Source organism: Triturus cristatus, chromosome 12 (genome assembly GCF_964204655.1).
Source record: "Triturus cristatus chromosome 12, aTriCri1.1, whole genome shotgun sequence".
Lineage (NCBI taxonomy): Eukaryota > Metazoa > Chordata > Amphibia > Caudata > Salamandridae > Triturus > Triturus cristatus.
Window position 1 is genome coordinate 114,600,105 of NC_140595.1, and position 23,704 is coordinate 114,623,808.

The window sequence follows — 23,704 nt, forward strand, 5'->3', positions numbered from 1 at the left end:
GCACCTTAGAGGGCCTTCACAGTTTACTAAGCCATGGTTATTTACCCTGCCATATCCGGGATATTCCTTGTCATACATCCGGAAAGAGAAAGGACTCTTCCCCCCTCCTCCCATCCCAAGGGCCAATAGAGGTCACGGTGTACAACCGGCGCCAGCCCCAGGTCAGGCGCACGATGTCCGTCTGTCCGGGCTTGTTAACAATGAGATGTAAAGTGCACTGCGATTTGGAGTCTGGTCCACGTATTTTGAAGACCAGACCTTCTGTACAGGTTGCGCGATTATCCAGATACAAGCATGATTGCGTCATCACCAGGCCACAAGGCGCCCGCCTGCTTGCATGTGGCGCAACAAAAGCTCCACTGATTCAGTAATTAAGTCTCCTCGTGTCATGGAGAACAGCTTTTTTATTGGTCATCTCGAATGGCCGTGTGCATCCCGACATTTCTCACTCAGCAACACAACTTAACAAAACAACTCCAGGCTACACAACTTTACATGTCTCCAGTTCAAACATTTCAGGCTCCTAGGCCTAGTAAATTTACCTTTGTTCCCTAAATGTCTGCATTTAGTTTTCTCTTGGACACAAGAACAAAGTAAGATGTCACAACAGACATAATGGTCAGTGAACCTGGCCTCTCCCAGGGTGCAACACAGGCCGCTTCCTGCCTTGCTTTTTCTCGAGGTGTAAAGGCGAGTTGTGACACAGTGGCAAGCTGACCGAACTTCCTCTTGCTCTGAATAACAAACAAGCATTTGCAATGCAATAGGTCTCGCATTTACGCGAGTTTAAGCTATTGGCATTGTAAATGACAATGCCTTTTATTTGTTTTAGAAACGAAAACGAAAACAAAAATAAAAGGCATTGTTATTTACAATGTCAATAGCGGATACTCGCGTAATGCGAGACCTATTGCATTGCAAATGCTTGTTATAATAGTTATCTCGGACTCCACAACAGCATTAAGTCAAACTGGGGGCCAGGTTCAAAACTTCTAATACCATCCAGACAAGATGGAGAGAATATTTACAGCATTTTTTTTCTGGGACATGTACAGCCAAACTCCAACTAACTGATCGCAGAGATGGGGTTTTCCCACAAGACAATGTAGAGTCCTTGAGTTGGAGTATGTGAGTTCCATATTGCCTTCATTGAGTACGAGGGAGACCCCCCCCCCCTCGCCCTAGCATCACAAGATGTGGATTCGGTCCCACACTGGTAGACAGATCCTAGTTATATCCATCCCAACCCCAGCCACACCGGTGTAGGCCAGATTTTTGTGTTCAGCTCCATGTCATCTCCAAGGTCAGGAAAGCCTGAAAGTCCTTACCGGCTTCTGCAGGGAATCACCAACCTTACATTTCATGCAATATCTCTTCATAGTGGACACCTTGCATACAGCTCGGTTTCAATGAGCGCCTGATACAGCCAAAAAGGCCTCATCCCCACCCTTGAGCATTTCATCTGCTTCCAGCGTCTTTCTCTCTTTAGTATTTGTGATGGAGCAACAGCCACCTCCTGTCGTGAATGGGGGTTTCACTTTGGGCGATCGCACAGTCCAATTGGGTGTTATAAAAATACATGGGGAGACCCCGGTGGGCACATCGATGTCAAACCAGAATCCAGAAACTCAAACCAAAAGTGAGACAAGCAAAATTTACTAATCAGTAGCAGACCTTTCATCTGTACAGAGTAAGACTAGCTCGAAGACAGATGTTTGAACTGAACCTGTAGAAGGTTTGAAAGTAATGCAGCAGGGACAGGGGCACAAGCTTAGCGGAGGAAGTCATACCCCACTAGGGCCTATTCCCCTCATTTGTGTATAAACATCAGGGATATTGTGTTGCCCACTGGTGCGCACACTGCTAACAAATAAATAGACTTCCTCACTATGAGCAACTGTACTAGAAGCTTCAGCACTCCTTTTGCAGGCAGAGCATTATCTTGGCATTGGTTTTTTGCTGCTGCGGTCCATACAGGTAGGAGCAGTGGGGGTGGGGATTACGACAGACGACCACGAGGGAAATTTAATTATTTAATTTTCCTATGTGGTCGTCTGTCGAAACCCCCCACTGCTTTTACCTGCACGGGCCGCGGCTGGGTTTTGGGATTCTGTAATTTGATGTTCCCAACTTTAAAGGCTAATTTGGGGAGTTAAGTGCTTCTCCTGAGTGCATGTGTTACATATGGTATTATTTCACAGGCCTTCTGTGCAATTAATGAAAAAAAATGTTCCCATTGGAAATAAACATTTATATTTTAACGCTTTTATTTAGTTTTTTACTGGTATTGGACCGGTGCTCACTAACCACTTGTTTCTACCAGTCTGCCTGTACACAAAAAATACCTCATGGCATTTCATGGATTTTCCATCATCAGTACATTTACATTTTCGTGGGAATAAAATCAGAGGCCTAAAAGAACAGAAAACCGAAGACAGGAAGGGAACACAATTGTGAGTTCCATAAACAGTAAACTACTCTCTCCATGAAAAAGCCTCCACATACTGCAAAAAGATATGAGAAACAACAGCCACATTTAAATGGCAGGGAATTTGAGCATAATTTTGTGTACATGCATTTTACTTTCACAAATGCACTTCTCTGCACATATTTGAGAATCATTATTAGGCTTGGGCGGAGTTCCTCGTTGTGACCAAAAAACTCAGCCGCGTAGTTCCGCAAGAGGCGGAATGCGTTAGGTCGTGCTGTTCACGCTGATTTTTAGCACCGGGTGTTTGTCTCATGCTGGAAAATCAGTGCGAATGGCCTCACTCGGCAACTTAACGTTGGCGAGCGATGAAAAAAATTCAGCTACGCGGAGCGGAGTTTTTCGGAACACCACGCACTACGCGGAGTGGGAAAACCGCAAACTCCGCGAGCGGAGCAGAATTTCACATCCAGGCTTAATAATTATTTGCATATGAAGGCAGCCATGTTTCTAAAAATAATATTTATGCTGTAGGAATACCAGTGCAAAACACTTCATATATTTTTTGAGCATTGATTTGAATTAAAAAAGGATTAATGCACCATGCTTACATCAATATACATTGAGACATGTTAAAGGACTTTTGATCTAAAAAGTAATGTAGATCACTTGGCTACTTTGGGCTCGGCTCCTTAGCTGAAAGACAACATGTAACCACATTATTTTCACAAAAACAAGTTGTGAAAAATGAATGAGTAGTTTGATAGTTCTCGTTTTCTTATTATGGTAACAAGTCTCATTTCGTTTAAGGCACTCAGTGTTAATGTTGGAAAATAAATGACGTTGTGCCTGAGATGGTTGGGTAGAGTGATGAGAGTGGCTGCAAATGAGGAGGCGTATCAGGATTCAATTCAAGAAGACTCTGGAGGGAGGCAGTGGGTTTAATTTGTCTGGCGAACCAGCCTCCAAGTAAGAGGATTTCAGTTGTTGTGGGTGACTTGATCAAGACTGAGATGCTAGGCTGCAACTGAGAAAAATCAAAATAAATCTTTGAAGCTTCTTAAAGCTGTTGAACTGATTTACAATTTGTGTGTCTGGTCTGGTGCTGGTTGCATATGGAATCTAACGGGGGATCTCCTTTTGTAAGGGAAATGAAGAAAATGATTAAAAAAAACATAGAGTGCAAACAAATGTCCAAAGGCGTCAAGGCGCTGATAGCGGTTAGTCTGAGGATGGAGGAGAAAACTGAAGAATTCCAAGATCTTAGGGCCTGGGAACATCTGTTAAAGAGTACAAAGCCTAGTTTTTAGTTAAGTTTAAGTTTTTAGAGTTTATGGTAGAAGTTAAAGTGGAGAGGAGAAAAACAGTGACTATTTAGTTACAAGCAAGTTCCAAACAATGAATTTCATGATCGGCCGGTGCAGCAGATAGTCCAAAGAGAGGTGTTTCTACCTTAAAGACCATGAATTATTGAGGTGTCTTTTCCTGCTCACTATATAGTCTGAGAGGTTTTGTCATCTTTTTGTGGAGAGGCATGTGGTTTGCAGTAAATTGAGGACAACAGCAGCAGGTGGATGTGGGATTGGGGAGTGTGCCTGTGAGGTCTTTGAGTCTGTGTGTGTTATATTCAGGGAAGATGGGACACGCGGACACTCAATGAGTGCCATTATCGTCAACTTATGTTTTAAAACAAACTTGCTTAACCTTTGTCTGCGTGTGCCCACCTTTAATAGACAATGGCAGAGTAGATCACTTTCACATTTAGAGGCACCAGTCCAGTGAAACATCTGAATGTACCAGGCAAACCCCAAATAAAGTAGGACTTCAAATTTTACCTTAAAAGCCTCCTTGGCAATGGCGTCATCTGCATCGTTTCGTTTCCAGGGTCTTTCGGGGTCTGGGAACTGCGAGCCTTGGAGGCTGGTTCCAAAGACGTCAATGTAGAAGAAGGCATAGTCGCCGTTGCTCAACCCCTCTCTCCAGGCTTGCAGCATGAGCTGTCGGAAAATGTCCGGGGTGCAGCAGATATAGACAACTAGGAAAAGAAAGTAGGCGATAAGGTGAGGCCAAACAACAGTGAACAATCCAAAGTGATAGTCAAGGTGCCTTACAATCAGCAGCCCAATAAGCTCGTCAGAGAAAATCTAACAGCGCAACCTTTACGTTGCGAAACAAGCCACACTATCATAATATATTGTAGTAATCTTCAATACCACAACTCTTTCTCCATTTGTGTTCACCCCCCAAGGATGTGGGTTCAGTGGATCAAGCAAACCGGTACCCGATCAGCAAAGAGAGGCTGTGTTACCTTAACTAGGGTTCTTGAGACAAAAGTAGGGTGCGCTTGCATCTGTTTACATGTGGTACCCGCGCTCCTAATGAGTATTTTAGCTTATATTCAGTGTCGCCTGTCTTATGAAGGGACCCAAGTCCTTGTCCAAACCTGCTTAGTGTGGTAGGAAGGCATTTGTTTATAGGCATTTAGTGTACACCGTATACGACATTCAGTATGCAGACAGTCTCAAACTGACCTACTCAGTAGACTACAAAAACGCAGAAAACTGCTGGCAGCAGAGTAGTCATTCAGCCTCTCACACCGCACATTATCACAAAACAAGATGGAAAAATATGAATCTTACCCAGACATTTACACCTCAGCCTTCTAGCATGGAAGAAGCAGACCCTTTGTATGAAAAGAAAATAGAAAACACCTAGGGGTTTAGCCATTCACATGTCCTGTCTCATGGAACAAGACCTCCCCCAAACAGAAGAAGAAAGCAAAAGTCACACTTAGGAGATAAGCCATTCCCAAACCCTGGATCACAGACATGGAGCAGGACATCCCTAAATAGAAGAAAACAAAGGCCATTCTTAATGGGTCAGCACTTCTCCCACCTTGGCTCACAGAAAACAAAACCTTTCTCATTCCTACAGCTACACAGTAAATTTCACCTGAAGGCTGGAGTCTAAAACTTCAAGTAGGGAATATTGATATACCTTCATATCACAGTCAAAACTATCGAAAGATAGGTGTGCACAGGGAAGTATAGATTTACTATTCTTAACTCCTATTCTACCTATCTTGATGATTTATTAATACATACATACATACTGCCTAGGTACGCATGTGTGGAGTTTGGTATAAAAAATTCTATACATTTTTACTTGTTGGTTTTTCATTAACATAGCTATAATTAGTGGTGGGTGAGCTACTTAAGGGTCGAGCCAAAGGCCTGGCTCAGCTCAAGATCGTCTTTCACCCTCGAACCCAAAACGAGCCAAATTGCAGTGTGGTTTCTGCTAGCCACAAACACTCTACCATCATGCACCAAGAATTAAAAACAATGAATACGCCTTTGGGGTTAAAAGTAAAGAAAGAAGTAGCCATCTAGTGAGAGAATTGCACAATGTGAAATCAGAAGTCTTGGGACTAAATCTGGCTTCTCAACTTGACCAAAATGTGTGATCCTAGGCAAATGTTTTTAAGAGACTTCTCTTTCTTCGTTGTCACTTATGAGCGCACCTTCCAATAGTGCATTCAGGGTGTACACTGTAAAAAAATGATCTGATGTATTAAGGTGAAAAGCTTCTGCATGTGAAATCAATACCTTTTTATTTTAAAGAGAGTATCATATTTTCATACGATGTTTGTTGCATGCTTTAGATGCCATCTGTTTCTCATGCACAGGCTGTTAGAGCCCAGCTAGCCCTTGGCCCAGCTCTCCCAGTTAATTTGTTGGCTTGCCCACCTCTACCTAGCATATTAAAATATATAAATATTCCCTACTCGATATTCAGGAGCCACGTCCACCTAAAAAGGCGAAAAGAGAAGAACGGCTTCTAGACATCAATCAATCTGACCCTTTGGCCCACAGCTATACAACAAGCCTCGCTTGAACAAGGGAAGGGATCAAAAGAACTTAGGAGATCAATTGCTGGCATTTCTTGCCAGTAAACATGGAACAAGCTTTTATGAGCAAAGAACGTAAACAGATTAAGGGAGCAGTGAATCGTATACCCCAGCTTTCAGGCATGGACAGCTTCACCTATGCCTGAAAAAGGAATGCAAACATCTTGGATCAGTCAGTCTCCCACCCCAGCAACAGAGAAAAAACAAGCTCCCCCGAAAATCAGGAGCTGAATAAACAAGCATTTGCAATGCAATAGGTCTCTCATTTGCCAGAGTTTAAGCTATTGGCATTGTAAATGCCAATGCCTTTTATTTAATGTTTTGATAATACACACATAAATAAAATGCATTGTCATGTAGAATGCCAATAGCTCAAACTCTTGTAAATGCGATACCTATTCAAAGAAGCGGCCACCATTGTCCTGGGCTGCTTAGAAAGTGAAAGCGCACATGGCGCACTGAATGTTGCAGGAAAGCATGTCGTGCCTGCAGTAGGAGAAACTATTTAAAGAAAATAGTGCTTACAGACTGAAAAAGACTCACAATGTAACAACCGAAGTAAAAGGGCCAGTCCTCATGGGAGGTTACAAATGAAGACAAGATGGTACTAAGGAGGGACTAACGAGCCTATTAATGAATCAGAGGCCAGCATTTATGAAGGACAATGACACAAGCCAATGACAAATATAGGCAGAGAGTGGACAAGCCTTAGTGAGTGTTGGAAGAAAGACAAAACACCTGAGGTGGTAAATGATTCTCAACACTTGTCCAGAAATATTGAGCAAACTTTCCCTGAACATGAGAAGGACAGAAACACCTTATCGGGTGGTTTTTAGGCATGGCACAAAATTGCCCTAAACACGAGAAGAGAACTTAGGGCCCAATCATGAGTCTGCCGGTCTGAGGACCGCCAGACTTGTGGTGGCGTGGCGGTCCAGCAACCTTCACACTAGCGGTCAGACTGCCCCATTACGACTTGCCAGTTGGACTGCTATGGGACCGCTGCTGCTGCCAGGAAACCGCTGTGGCGCAGCAGTCCTAAGGTTGCAATATGCTTGGCGGGACCGCCATAGCCCCACCAAGCATATTACAAGTTTCCTCTCTGCCGCGGTTTTCATGGTAGTTCTATCGCAATGAAAACTAAGGTGGAGAAGAAACAATGGGGCCCTACAAGGCCCCATGGTGCCTCACGCCATGTGGATGCCAAGTGCTATATAAATGCAAGCCTCCCTCCTCTATACCACCGCTATCCTTCTCAATCCAAATAACTGATTAATATCCACCACTCAAATTACTTTCATATTTCACTATACTAATTCACAACTAATCCTTATGGGTTCCAGAGTAGCGTGCTACTCCCCAAGAAAGTGCTTCAATACCCCATTAGGGGTAACAAGTGCCATATAAATGCAAACCTTTTTCCCCTCTTCTATTCCTTCTCAATCCAAATAACTGACTAATATCACCACTCAAATTGCTTTCATATTTCACTATTCTAATTCACCACTAATCCTTTATGGGTTCCGGAGTAGCGTGTTATTCACCAAAAAAGCGCTTCAACACCCCATCAGAGGTAACAAGCGCTATATAAATGCAAACCCTTTTCCCTCTTCTATCCCTCCGCTATCCTTCTGAATCCAAATAACTGACTAACCTATCCACCACTCAAATTACTTTCATATTTCACTGTACTAATTCAACACTAATCCTTCTTGGGTTCCGGAGTAGCGTGCTACTCGCCGAAAAAAGTGCTTTGACGCCTCGTCAGGGGTAGTAAGCTCTATATAAATACATGACATAAGAGGGCACAACACGTGCCCCCCTGTGTGCATGCACACCCGTTCCTGCAGGCATGGACTTAACAGACCATGCCATACAGGAACCTTGTGTGACGTTCCCATTGTGGTGCCTTTTTCAAAGGCACAGCCGCCTTTGAAAGAGGCACCACCACTCCGCTCGCCCGCCAGACCACCTTTAAGTCATAATTAGGCCCTTAATAATCTGTTATTCTCACACTCCTGGCCATGAATGTGCAAGTATCATCTGCTAAACAATGCAATGTATAATAAGACCTTCTAAGTAAGTCACTTCTACTTCTTGGTCCATAGACATGTAATAAGCTTCGTCTAAAGATAAGAAGAGAACATGCACATATAGAACTTGAAATTAGGTGTAGGAAAAGAAGATCTAATTGGCTACCATGGCTTTGCTTAAGGAACTGTTAAGAGAATCCTGGTGTGAAACTTGGGAATAGGAAGGGAACTCAGAGTGGGTAAGCGTGGTAGACCAGGAGATGCCCCTGAAAAATATACCCTTTCAAATCAAACAAAAAAAACTAAACATGGTACAAAACCAACAAGCTCCAATATGCTACATTAATTCATGCAGTCATTTATTTTAGGAATTGATTTAAAGCACACTTCAAAAGCGAAAAAATTAGGAGCAATCACAGGGAGCTCACTGATAAGAAAATCCAATTTCAATGGACACTTCCCCTCAGACTACAATTTCCGATGGGGGAAAACCGGATGTATGACATTCAAGATCAAGTGACAAAGTCAGGCTGAGAAGTGTCTGGAAACCTGGAAGTGTGGGTGCAGGCAAGAATAAGGCAGCCGTGTGTGGAATGTAGTCTTATCCGTATGGCTTCTACTACCAAAAAAGGCAACAGAGGCATTGCCCAAGTATGTCTTGGAGCATTTTGTTACGTTTCAATGGAAGCCTTATTCATGTTCTAAAACAACAGCTAAAGAAGGCATGCTAATGGGACTTCATAGCTAATGGCTGCCGCGGCCTGTGCAAGTAAGAGCGGTGGGGCTGGGCGGTGGGGCTGGGCGGGAAGGGGGGGGGGGTTCGACAGACGACGATGAGGGAAAATCATGTATTTATTTAATTTCCCCTTGTAGTCGTCTGTCGAATTTCTCCTCATCCCTGCCCCACCGCTCTTATCCGACGGGCTGCGGCTGGCTAATAGTACATGTGAGTATGCTAAATGTCAAGATTCTACACAGGGTGCAGAAAGACTGATTACCGCTGACAGATATTTGTGCCTCTAGGTTCGCTCAATGTATGAGATACAACCAGCATGGCAACGGTGCATTATGCCATTCCAACTGTTTCCATAAAACAACAACCATGGCAGTGGGGCATGATTGTGTTGTACATTTGCTATCAAAACATATTTAATTTCACAATAGTGTAGACAAAGGCTAAACCAGATTGCACTGTAATGGGACAGAAATGCACCCATGCCCAGAGTTCCACTTGCTACAGATCTCTGTAGGTTTTGATTAATTGTCTCCGCACACAAAATCATGCAAGTTTACTGAGTACGTCTGTCAAATGGCCTTAGATCCAGATCAAGGTTCTGTGTCCTAGCGGGACACACCAAGTGTACTCCTTTCTCCGGTGAGTGGCAACTCTCAATATTTACTGGTTGAGAAGGACTGGCAGCGGTGGCAGCCACTGATTGTAATAGAAGGATTAGGTATTTTTCCCTGTTACCTTCAGTGTGAGAGTTGCCTGTCAGCCTCTCCTGTTTACATAGTTCTGTCAATTCCTTTGGACCAGGTCGTTCGCTCAATTTATCTGGGATGATTGTACTATTGAACATTGACATAAATAAATGTTGTGGTACAATACTGAGGACAGAATATGGAGATAAAAAATATCGAAAGGTATGTGCGTATAGGGAAGTACAGATTTACTATTCCAAACAACACATCTACGTGCCTTGAAGATGTATGTTCCGCATAGGTAAATATATGTGGATGTAGGTATGGAAAATCTAGACTTATCTGTCTATTATTTTGCAATATTTTGTGCTCGATATTTAGTACCATCAATATTCTGACTTCGATAATTTGTGTGCATACCTAAGGGATATAAGTGTGCAGGTATATTTGCTTTGTGTGAATGACGCAGAGAGGGCAGGAGTTTGTCCCTGGTGCTTAACAGTGTGCAGGCATGAATCCACTTGAGATATCCTGCATGTGTACAGCTGACAAGATGGAGCTTGAGGATGAGCCTTCCAGACAGAGATGTGACTTTGTAGAAAACTAGGGAACATTTCTGGGTTCTTTGAATTGATCGAAGCTCATATGAATGGGGGGAGGCCAACATTCCAGGATTGGGAACTCAAACTTGGAAGTTCTGAACCCTGCTGGGAGACGCTGTCTTAAATCAACTTAAAGGGCGAAAGCTTCCTACTTCTGAGGAGGGGTTCTAGAGGTATACCCACATGAAGGAAAGGTTGCCTAGAAGACGAGGACCTTAAAGAGCTGTGCTAGCAGAACTGGAAGTTGCCCCACTGTAGCCCAAGGAATGATCTGGAACTGCCAGGCTGTGTAGTGAAGCTTTATAACTCTGATCCTCCTGCAGAGCGCCCTTGGGCGAGAGGTTACTTGCTCCTACAATCTGTACTTATGATTTCCCCTGAGCGGGGGGAGGCTTGCAAAGTAGAAAGCGACTACTAGCGGTGTACAAGGAGAAGCACCCAAGATGGCTTGGCGGCAAAGAAATCCCAGCTGCATCCAGCAGAATCTTTACTACACTCTACAAGAGCACCACCATGACCTCAGGTAGGCTGTTTGTGTTTTTTTGGGTGGTGGGCTTTAGCCTGAGTTCAATGAAGGTCTGAAGACCAACATTCCTTTCCCTGGCAGAAGACGGAGGAGTTCGGCCTCCCTCCTTGTGCTCGTAAGGCATCCTCTTTCGGGAGAGTGTGCACAGCAGAGTCCCTGCATGTCGTCTTTGAAGTCGGCTAGGCCAGGGCAGAGTCAGGGCTGCCGCACTTCCATGGTACTTGCAGGAGGGCACGCTTGTTGAAGCCTCACACCATGATTACTGACAGGCGGACCGAATCAAAAAACCTGTGATCCTCTATTTAAAGGTACAGTGCACAACTAAGACTTTGCAGGGACAACACTAGCATTAACTGGCACCAGGGCAGCTATGAGTCATTCAGAAGCCAGCCTTACCTCACCGGCATCGTTGTTGTATCCCCAGCTACAACAAACCATGGCCCACCAGCCCCCAGGGCTTCTTATTGAATTTCAGGCAGTTTTTCCAACACCATGCCTTTACCTGCAAGTGTGTCGAAGTTTGTGATTTATACTGTTGACTATGTCCCCCAGCAACAACCCTCCACCCTTTATGAGCGTATGTATTATTTTGCCCTCTGCATTTCATGTGTAGTATTTAGCTTTTGTACATTGATCAAAGTATTTTTTTCTTTTTAACGAAAGCATGGGCTGGATAATGATCTATTAACAGCGCAACTATTGTATCCACTCCCCCCCTACCTGAAACGTTGGGTGTCACGGCGGAAGGGTCAGCTGCAGATATTGCCGTATCACAATCTAAGCCTTTAACAACTATTAAGACCCGCTCCGCAAGTAGCGCCAACGGGGGTTGTGCTAAACAGTATACAGGCCTAACCGGGAAAAAGAAGCGCAGAGGCGGCCAACAGTCTACGGCAGCTAAAAAGGCGAATCCTGGTCCTATGGCCAGCTCAGGATCAGATTCTGTTTTATGTCCTCAAACTATTATAAGAGAAGGAAGACAAAATTCTCCGTCACTCGAGGGGGGTAACCCCGTGAACCAGGGAGACAAAGCTTTTTGGAAAAAATTGGACACAATTTTAAAAAACGCATGTGCTCCTATTTATGAAAGACTAGGGTCAATCGAAAGCAGACTTGTGTGCATGGAACTGGCATGGTCTTCGGCGCGGCAACGGGTTGACGGAAGTGGCCTGAATAGCCAACTGGGATGTGTCAATGACCAAACTGGATGCAGCAAATCCAATTGCACTAAGAATACCCAAGTTAAGGTCAATGTTGCTGCAAATACCGAAACACAAAGGCCAACAGAACAATGCGACACAGTGGAAGAAGTCAACCACCAAAACGGAAAAATTAATCCAAAATCTAATCCAGCTGATGGTGGAACAAATAGAACTTTATCCACCTCAACAAACAATGTCGAACAGTCCGTGCAGGCACAATCCCTGGCCCAGTCCCCCTCAGATTTGATTGATATACATCTCCCCCCCGAGGCTGCCCCATATGTAGTCGTTCTGACCGGTGTCCCACCTTTGGCGAATGGCACCAGGGAAACATATTGGGCCTTAAAAAACAAATGTATATTTTGGCTCAACACTAAACGGCCATTGCCGGGCAATATGCGAGCCGAAATCCTATTTGCCAGGAGGGTAAATTGGGTGGGCAGCAAACCTAAGACAATTAAGGGCGACTGCGTCATTATCAATTTTAGGGATAAACACTGTGTTGATTATATTTGTGGATGGTCCCAGATCGCTGACATTTGATCCCCAGTTAGAACAGCGCCACTATCTTACTTCTACGCTCCATCATCCCAACCTTTGTTAAAGTCATTTGGAAGGAAAGATATGCGCATGGGTCAATCAATGGGGGACATTAGGTCCTTTAATCGATATGATGTGTTGTCTGGTCTGTCTGATTGTGATTGACAGAAGTGTAACAGTGGTTGCTCCAGTCTTGTAAAGGAGTATGTAGCCCCTGAGATAGCCCATGGAAATAAAATGGTTGAGATGTTGAGAATGGTGAACCCTAGAGCTGACAGCGATTTAAATATGATTGTTATAACAAGTGACATTATTAGAGATGTAGAGCAAGTCCCATGCCTCATGTCTGGACAGGACATACCAGCTGTAATGCCATCTGTTACGAATATAGGTCAATCTAAAGGAACCTGGGCGCTGCAGGATGTACAACATTTTTATCCTGGAATGTGGCTGGTATAGGATCCAAATTAGCGTCACCTTTATGGACTGATTTCATCGATGATCATGATATCTGCCTCTTCCAGGAGACATGGTCGGTAGAGCCAGTGTTCAGGACGGGTTATCTGAACTTTTATGTCCCTGCAGTCAAAAGGCCAAAGGGCCGTCCAGTAGGTGGTTTGGTCATATGGATTAAACAATCTCTAAAGTGCAAAATACATCCTTTCCAAAACCAGCATAATGATATCCTAGGCATAAGAGTAAATTTCCCATCAAACTCGTGCATAGACATTTATAATGTATGCTAGAGGATTGCCGGGGGGTAAAAAGTCGGAGGTGGTAACTGCACTCAACTCTCTTGTTGAATCAAGATCTATTAATATATTCCCACTAGTAGCAGGTGACTTCAACACGACCTTCGAACCGTTGGGTCACCATGACTTGCATTTATCGGAAGAGGAGGATATAAGATGGGGTATCCCGCAGCTCGAGACTAAAATAGTAAGCAAGTGGACTGAGGCTGCCCTACACCTAAAGGGGTTCTGCCTGACCAACCAACTGAGGGCGGCAAATGGTAGGACACCCTCTGACAGAACAAGGTGTAAAACATTTGATACTGGTGTTAGGTCTAGCACTATAGACTATATCTTGGTCCATCTTGGGGTGTGGTATGGTCTCGAGGATATGATGGTAAAACCTCGAATTGAAAGTGACCATAACCCACTAGTAGCCTACTTTAGATCAGGCATGGGAGAATGTATGGCAAATGTAAATGTCATGGAAGGTATGCCTGTTCGGCTTACAAATGATGAACGTCACCTGAAGTGGGAAAAAGTTGTACAGCAACCCGATCTTGTCGACAAAATAAAAAGTAGTTTGGATGAGGTGCTGTCACTAATAGGGACGGATTGTAATATTAGCAAATCTGATATAACTGTAGAGAATATACACACTACGTTTTTTGCCAAACTTAAAAATTATTTTTGCGAAAAAACTTTAGCAAAACGATCCTACAAAAAAAACCAAGAGAATTGGTTTAATAATAATTGTCAGCAAGCACGGAAAGAACTAGGAACTGCGCTCAAATCCAAGGATCTGAGCAAAATAAAGCAGGCACGGAGTAACTATAAGAGGGTATTATGGAATGCCAGAAAGGAGTGGGAGGAGAGTGAATGGCAAGACCTTAAGATCGCGTGTAGCGGAAAGAATCAAAAGAAGTTCTGGGACGTATTTAAGTGGAAAAGGGGGGAAGTTATAGAAAGCCCACATAATTCTGTTCCCCAGGACGCTTGGATAAAGTTTTTTAAAAGTCAGTATGCTAAGGTTACTGACGATAGTCAGTTTGTATATGAACCCATTTTTTATAGCGAATCACCTTTTAGTGTTAAAGAGGTTGACAGAGCTCTCGATACTGTAAATTTAGGCTGGGCTCCAGGTATGGACCTAATCCCTGTAGACGTGTTTGTATATGATAGACAGAGATGGCGCCTTTACATTGCCTACCTGGCCAATGCCATCGCTCAGGGTATGGCAATACCACAATCTTGGAAAGGCGCTGAAATAGTCCCTATATATAAAAAAGGTGACAAGTCTTTGGCTAGCAACTACAGGCCTATTAGCTTAATAGACGCCATACAAAAAATTATTGGACGGCTGGTGTTGGGGAAAATCCAGTCCTGGATGGAGGATGCAAATATCCTGAGTCCTCTACAGGCTGGTTTTCGCCCCAAGACCAGTACCATTGATCAGGTTTTTAGATTTTTAATGCTGTATTGGAGGACAGTGGTTTTAGATAAAGGTGTCTTGTATGCAGTATTTGTCGACCTGCGGGCGGCATTTGATTTGGTCCCGCGTGGCAAACTGTGGCAAGTACTCAAGGAGCTGGGTATGGCGCCGGAGTTGCTGGCACTTGTCGTCCGCTTACATGAGGACAATTTTGCTCGGGTACGCTGGGGTAAACCCGGAGAGGTTACCGAACCTTTCCCCGTTGAGAGGGGTGTGCGGCAGGGTTGTGTCTTGGCACCTACCCTGTTCTCACTCTTCGTCAACGGGGTGGCAGAGTTCCTCTCCAGGGTCCCCACGGATGCCCCAGCTCTGGCTGGGGTTCGTGTCCCGGTCCTCATGTTTGCGGATGACACTTTGTTGGTTTCGAAAACTCCGATTGGCCTCCAGTTAACCTTGCGGCGCTTCGAAGAGTTTTGTCTATCGCGTGGACTGGAAATCAATGTTGCAAAGACTAAGTTCATGGTGCTCAACGGTCCTAGACCCAATAAAATGTATAGACCATTCAAAGGTGCAATCCTTATGAATGGATCCCCATTAGAACAGGTCGATGCATTTACATATTTGGGAGTAACATTGCAGAAAAATATGCACTGGAATAACCATATAGAACTCTCGATATTAAAATACCAACAACAGTCTGGTATTCTAATGAAACGGTTTAAAGCCTCGCAGTCACAGCCAATGGAGCCATTTTTAGAGATATATACGATGAAGATCCGCAGTTCGGCTCTATACGGGTCTGAGCTGTGGGGGTATGGCAAAAACCCACAGCGTTTGAATACTATGGAAAAGGAGTATATTCGGAAAGCTGTTGGTGTCCCCCAGAGCACCCCTTTGTTACCCCTTTTTCGCGATCTTGGTTTAAAATCTTTGCAGGACGTAGCTTATCTGCGTCCTTTGTTATATTGGCGCAGGGTATGGACAACCGATGAGCTTAGCCATTATGCAATGGGACTAAAGGAAATCATAGAAAAAGATCTATCTCATAGGATCGAATGGTTGAAATCTCTAAAATCATTATTATATCGTATGGGACTGAGAGATCTTTGGGATGACCCCTCTAATGCAGACTTCCCTTCAAAAGACTTTTTGAAAAATAGCTATTGGGAGATGATTGGCTTAGAATCATATATTAAGGGGTGCTCATCTACTTTAACTGGCAGATTTCTGGAGTTCAAACCCGATACCAGACTGGAATTGTATTGGGGCCTAATAGAAGTTCCTTCTGATCGCAAATTTTTTTTCCAGTTCAGGATAGGCTCACTTCCGGTGCGATCATTTACATCTCATTGGGTAGTGGGGTCAGAAAGCAGATGCCCGAAATGTTTAGACAAGCATGAATCTATGAGCCATTTTGTCCTCTTTTGTCCGCTCTATACCGTTCCACGTAAGAAATGGGTATTACCTGTTTGCCGATTGTTGGGAACCCGAAAATACGAGGTAGCCATGAGAATTTTGTCAACTGATCCAAGCCCGACAATTTCTATTGCAATGGCAAAATACATTAAGTGGGCGTGGGCCATTCGGTCTAAATTGATCAAATGTCAAAGTAATTTTTAGTGGAAATTGACCAGATTTCTATATTTATAGGTTGGTTCGTTAATGTACCCATGCATACTGTTATTTTATCATATGCTTTTTTATATTTTGATTTATAAATGTAAAAACGTGTTGAAATTTTATGTATATTGTTTTGTCACTTTTACAACTTAATTGTTGAATAAAGTATTGAATTGATCTATTAATGATTAATAGCTGCTTGATTGAGCTCTGAGTTTTTACCCTATGCTGCCACCTTGAGTGAAAACCTTTCAAAGTGTCACGTTTACAAACAGCAGGCATCTTGCTCCCAGTGGCTAGTAGACCGTGCCATATTCATAACCGAAAAGACCGTCATTTCTTTTAAATGGGAGAAATGTAAAGTGAAGAAAAATGTTTCAATTAAACATTGTCTTAATGTTTTTCTCTACTTTAAATTAAGTCCTAATGTTTTATGAAGCATGTTTCTTCACTTTAAATTCCTAACAATTAAACAAAGGTCTGTATTTTTTTGTTATAAATATGGCACCATGTCTACAGGCCACTTAGCCTGCTGTTTGTAAAGACACATTGAAATGGGAGAAAATTAAAATGATGAGTTTTATGTACTGCATATAAATGTAAAGTTAACTCTGCAGTTACATTTTCTTCCATTTCAAGTGTTGCACTTACCCACAGCAGGTGTCTTGCTCCCAGTGGCTGGTGGAAATGCTGCCATATTTATAACTGAAAAATACAGCCATTTTTTTAAAATGGTACTAATTTAAAATACAGAAAAATGTTCCATCAAGTGCAGAAAATGCTCCTTACTATGAACATTTTTGCAGAACATGTTTCTGCATTTTAAATTTCTCTCATTTAAAAGAAATGGTTGTATGGTTGTGTTGTATATTTAATGGTGTCACATATGGTGAAAGGGATGTCCTAAGCCACAAGTACATACAACACAAGCGCTCAGTCACCAATACACATATATCCCAATAATTCACACACATGTTCATACATCCCCACAGACCATGCACTCACTGGCGCACAGGGCAGTCCTATCATAGTACCTCCAGTCACAGTAATTTGTTCAAACCATACTATCGGGCTCCATGACATTAGGTTTAAAGTCAATGAAGCTGAGCGAGGGGGTGTCTGGTAACAATGCGCAAGTTACTCGGCCTTCAGTAGCTCACTGCGATTTTCACTGATCAGAAGTAGCTCTTATTACAGATAATGTTGGAGACCCCCTGCACTAGTCATTCGGCCCTCATGCACCAATCCATGATGGATTTACATTCCTTCACTGTCGGGAGTGTAGCACCATTCCACTTGCGGATAAAATCTCAGCGAACTACCATCAGAGCGACATTGCAGACAATCGTGTATCTGTTCAAAGATTGCTCCCCCAGATACCGAAGGTCACCAGCGGCTGCGTGAGATCTAGTGTTATTCTGCGTGAGATCTAGTGTTATTTCCAGCCCGAGGTCCTGTGACTTACCCCCTCCCAGAATGGCTGAATCCTAGGGCAGCACCAGAGAGTGTGTAGTAGTGTACCCCTCTGCCCACATCTCCTTTCCCTGGGTGTAAACATTGAACCTCTATGTCTAGCTACGTTAAGGAGCAAGTGCTAAAGGGGTGCACTTGGAGTTCAGTTTGGGGTTCAGCAGTAGGGGAAGCCAGAAAACCACAGGTACAAGGCTCCAGGGCCCAGATTCTGATAGCTGACAGGCAACGCAGCGCAGCTTCCAAAAATGCTGCGCTGCATGACAGGGAGGGAGCAGGAGAGTGCCATATTCACTTCGAAATTGCTCTCTCATCCCCTCTCAACGCAGGTGGTGATTTCAGCTGTTGTGCGCCACGCACACACCTTACTGCTGTAGTGCTAGGGTGTGTATGTAAGTCTAGCATAGGTTTTGTATAGGAAAAAGCTTTTCCTACTTTGTATGTGTGCTGCACAGTGCAGCACGCATGCAAAGTCGGAAAAGCACAGAAAGGAAAACATTTCTCCGTTTAACGCCTAGTTTTCAGCAGCGTAAATTTTTGCCGCTAAACCCTTTCTACTGATGTTGGAGAATAGGGTTTAGCTTGAAAAAGAATTGGTGGTAACACGGGTACGCTCATGTGCCACCCATGTAAAGCCCCCTTGACGCAAAGTAGTGCAAAGCAGCATTTCGAGCTGCTTTGTGTTACTTTTCCAAACAAACCAACGCAAATAGCAAATTGCGTTGGTTTGTGAATCCCAAAAAGGGATTATCATTGGTTTAGCATTACTAAAGTAACGCCTTCTTGACACTAAACCTTTGAGAATCTGGGATGAGGTGTCACAATTTGGTCTAGTAGTCTCTCATTGCCCTATGACTCTGGAATAAGTTCCCTAACACTGCATACAGACAAACCACACATGCCTGCACAGAAATTCACAAGGGGAAAACACATCTATAAATGGATGATACAGAAGGGCATTCTGTATCCAACACATAAATAGAATATGGGGGCACATGCATCAAGGTAATCATTTGCGATTACCAATAGCGAATTTTACGGTGTCACTATTTGGTAATCGCAAATGCCTATGTATGAAGGATTCGCAAATAATCTTGCGAATCTTTAACATTCCCTAATAGCGAATTGCAAATTGCGAATCGCTATTAGGGAATGCATTCCCATTCATTCCTATGGGCCTACAGGACCAAAGGAATAAATGGGAATGCATACGCAATTTGCGATTACTCGCAATTTGCGAATGCAAATTCAAGGGTGCCTGGTGGCCTAAGGCCCCCGTGAAGCTCCGCCCAAAAAAGGTATGTATGCACATGTGTAGTGCGCTACATAGCAAATTGAAAAATGCATTTTTTTGTGCATTTTTCAATCCATGCACAAATTACCATCAACTTGAAATTGATGGTAATTAGCGTTTCCTAAATTTAGGAAATGCTACATGCATCTCAAATAGGGAATCGCAAATTGCGATTCCCTGATTACATTCGCAATTTAGGTAATCGTAAAAAATTGCGATTACCTATATTGCGAATGCAAAAAGGTACATGCATTGGAAAAGGTATGTTTCCAGTCGCAAACAGACTGATTCTGCGAATCGGCCTGTTTGCGACCTGTAAAATGCTTGATGCATGTGTCCCATTGTTATTAAACATTTAGGGCCTTGATGCACAATCCAAGCACATTACTACACGGCACTGTATCACCAGATGTGGTTTACCACTGGGAGATCCCTCGCCCGAAAAAACGATTAAGCAAAGTTTAAACAAAACGCTTCGCTATTTCATAAATATTTGAGACATGAGAAAAATGAAAACTCGTGGGGTGCTAATTGCTTTCCATAGAAATGCTCCATTGGAATCCAGTGATAAAGAAAATGTAGGCAGATACCTGATAACAAGCATTGGCATTGGTATACGTGCAGCGTGTACCTCCCCGGACACTAATGGACCCCATACAATGCATAAAGCAACAAGGGGCATATTATCAAGACAGGTGATAAAATTATCGCCGCTTTAGCGGCAGAAAACTGCAGTTAAAACGGCGATAATGGGCTTGATAATATGCTCTATGGAATTCCAATTGAAGCCCCGGTTAGATGTCCTTCACCTCTAACATGGGCTTCAAAGACAAACATTTCTGTGCAAAAATAGGAATAAACTAACGGAAAATGGTATTCAAAACAATCTATTTTTAAGAACCTTTCAAGATTATTAGGGCAGGACTGTGGGGAGAACAGAGCAGGATCTCTAAGGGGGGGTCCCCGGGATGGGCTGGGGCCCTGGGCCAGAGCCCACTGAGCTCATGCCTTAAAACATCTTTGGGTCTATGAAGGAGAAGCATTACACACGCAATAGATCAACGTGGAGTGCTGTGAGTGGGTGCAGAAGCACGCAAGGGAGACAGCTGGAAAATACATGCATTGTCATGGAGTGCTTCATGGAAAAAAAAATACTTCCTGGGAGTGAACACCGATGGAAGCATAGAAAGCAGCGAATCGGAGAGGTGGCAAGCAAGCTGTGCCCCACGGGTGTAACAAAGACAAGAAAGAAGGGCTAAAAGAAGTAAAGCCACCAAATGAAATACAAGCGGAAAAAAAGACAAAACGAAAAGCCACTGGAAAGAGCAATGGGTGGAGTTGCTTTCCAGGACAGCTACCGCATGTCTCAAGTAAGCCTTTCACAACCAGACAGATACGCTGTCTGGCAAGAATTAACCGAAAAAAGAAGTGTGGGGACAGAGTACCAAAATAATAGTGTATGCTCCTAATAGCGACATCACTTGACCAACTAACGGTAGTAGTAATAACTCTACGTGGTTTAAATAAAAAATTTGCCATTAAAATACATTCTCTAAAAAAACAGCTTAAGTTCCTATACTGAGGTGTAAAAGCCGTCTGTGTCACCAAAGAAATTCCAAAGAGCATTAATCATTACTATAGAACCTCGAAGAACCACATCCTTTCCGCCTCGTTGAATTAATACAATTAAATACTGTAACCGTTTTTAAAATGTCTTATAATATCAAGTAAAAAGAAAATCAATTTACTTCTGACAACTCTGTCCTTGCTAGCCAAATTAGCAGAATGTCATCCCTACCAAAATGCAAAATGTCAAGCGTGTTAGTCACAGCTGTGAGCTGTTTAATCACATATCAAGCACCCACTATCAGCAGAGATACTTAATAACCTTCTAAAATATTTTTTTCTAACTGCTTCATATGCTAAACTTTTATAAATTTAACCAAAATGCTAATGTTACCATTAGGCATTCCCTGTAACACAATTTGACTGAAACGATGGAATTTGCGCCCACTTTGTGAATATGAGAAGCAGTAACCCGATTCGTTGCCCAATATCTGTCTGGGAATATGCATAATATATGCACAATTGTTTTTCTCCCTCTCCTCATAGTCCGCACCCTCATTCTTCATGTGATGGAGAACACACACTGAGGCAGGCCCTTCCACACTCAGGAGTAAAACCACATTTCTGAACCCTGGGGGACATTTGGTGGGGAATTACACCTATCAGAGAAGGAATTATCTTTTAACTCAACGGGGCAGAGGTCGAAAACTCAAGCAGACTTTGGGGCCTACTCAGTAAAGTCATTCAATTCGGAATATAATGATAAAGTTTTGTCATATTAGATAATTTTGTCAAGGAAGTTAATATCTTCTCTGGATCAGTAATGTTCTGTCCTTTTTTTCCTCTCCTTTTTCCCGCCCTACTCTTCTTCTTCTGTTTAGTTTAGTTTTATTTTTATAAAGATGTCTTGGCAGAAAACAAATATTCAGCCAGTCAAAATGCCGAACTGAAGGATGATTTATGTATATATGTCATGTAAAAGGTCAGGATAAGATTTGTTCTCTGTGGATCACTTATTTGCATTGTTAAATGGATGTAGTTTTATTTTGTTTGAAAAAAACATTCTTCTGCTTTGTATGATTATTCAGATGGTGATTTTTGTTTGAAAGAAAAATATCGCTCTGGATTGACAACCGTTTCATTGAGTGTAGGGAAGTGTGATGTAATTCTGGGAACAGGGAATATGAATGGGCCACTGAGCATTTATGAAACATTGACAGAAAATGATGTATAATGTATCAACTTAATTAATATGACCATTAGGCATAAACACAATTGGAACTGATGGGACCAGTAGGCCACTTGACCTTTAGAGAATTATTTAGATACTTTTTTGAGCTTTTAAGTTATGCGATGCTTGATATTTGGTTTAATTGACGACTTGCCAAACAACATTAATTGTCAAAAGTGACTTTATAATATTTTTTTCTTTTCCCCCCATTCCCCGGGGATTCACCTTATTAAAAGTGGAAGGGGGCACATGGCCCCCTCCCGGGCAGATGTGAGCCACGGGAACGCCCTCCCCCCAGGTCCTGGCCAAACTTAAAAAGAGGGAGAGGGGAACATAGCTCCCCTCCCCGGGCTAATTTCAGCCTCGGGGACCCAATCCCCTGGGGCCAGGCCGTATCATTAATGGGGATGGGGGACGCATTGCACCCTCCCTGGACCGATTTCGGTCCAGGGGACCCCAGAGCTCGGCCACAATAACATAAGGGAGAGGGGGCCGGGGGGGCACCCTCCCAGAGCCAATAATGGCCCTGAGGATCCCATCACCCAGCCAAAGTTTGAAAGGGGGGGAGGGGCACGTAGCTCCCCTCCTTGGGCCAATTTCAGCCCCGGTGACCCCAACCCCCAGGCCTGGTCTTATTAGTAATGGGGAGGGGGGTCGCGTTGCCTCCTTACTGGCCTCATTTCGGCCCTGGGGACCCCAGGGACCCCAAGGCCCGGCCACAATAACAAAGGGGAGAGGGGGCAGCGCAGCACACTCCCAGAGCTTTTAATGGCCCAGGGGATTCTATCCCCCAGGGCCAGCTCCTGCTCTGTCCTGGGGTGCTCACCCCCAGGACATAGCGGTTTCCCTGCCCGCACTGGCGCAGGCAGGGAAACTTGTGTTTGCTCTCGCGTGGCAGCAACAATTTCAGAGCTTGGGTGCAAACATGAAGTCCAATTCCAGCAGACAGGACCTTTAAAAATGCTCACACCATCTGGTAGCGTACTTCAGATCTGTTTCCCTGCCTGCAGTGATGCAGGCAGAGAAACAGATCTGAATATTGCTCTCACCCACAGGGAGCATCCTTTTTAGCCGCTTCCTGCAGGCGGGAGCAATACCGGCTCCCGCCAGATGCAAGGACCTGGCTGAGGCCACGGGGGCCTTGGTTTTCCTCCCGCGGCCCCCAACCAGGGTATGGTGGTTGGTATTGGCTGCATGTGGGGGGTTGGATGCAGGGTCTGCCACAGGCCAGGCCCTGCAGCCAACACCCCACTGTGCGGAGCTACTGTTGTATTAATGTATGGTGATTAGGTAATAGTTTATGTTTAAAAAAAATCTAGAAATTCACTGAAAAAACAAAAGGTTACAGGGACGTTATAGTTAGGAAAAAGCATTAAAACATCATAGAAAATCACTGAAAAAGTCAGAAGTTACAGGGATGTTATAGTTAGGAAATACAAATTTAAAAACCTTCGAAATTCACTAAAAACAATAAGGTTAAAGGGATGTTATAGTTGCGTTCAGATTTTACACACACAAAACCATAACAATTCAGCAGTTCTAGTTATCTCAAGTAACTATAACTCGTTCTCTAAGATGACTATAACTGGAGCACCCACCTTGCACTTCTAATTACCCTACATATTACATCACTCATGATATCTCCTATGACACCACTGACATTCTTATTGCAACACTTGCTGGAAAATTATTAATGA

At 43.5% G+C, this 23,704-nt stretch overlaps 1 protein-coding gene across 1 annotated transcript in view; it reads right to left on the bottom strand.

The window, feature by feature from the left end:
* The window catches only part of NPR1 (natriuretic peptide receptor 1), a 735,215-nt gene that overhangs the window by 549,660 nt on the left and 161,851 nt on the right, over positions 1-23,704 (bottom strand). Inside the window, exon 2 of the mRNA XM_085639850.1 lies at positions 4,264-4,463. Coding sequence (XP_085495976.1) covers positions 4,264-4,463 — 200 coding nt within the window. The remainder of the gene's footprint in view (positions 1-4,263; positions 4,464-23,704) is intronic.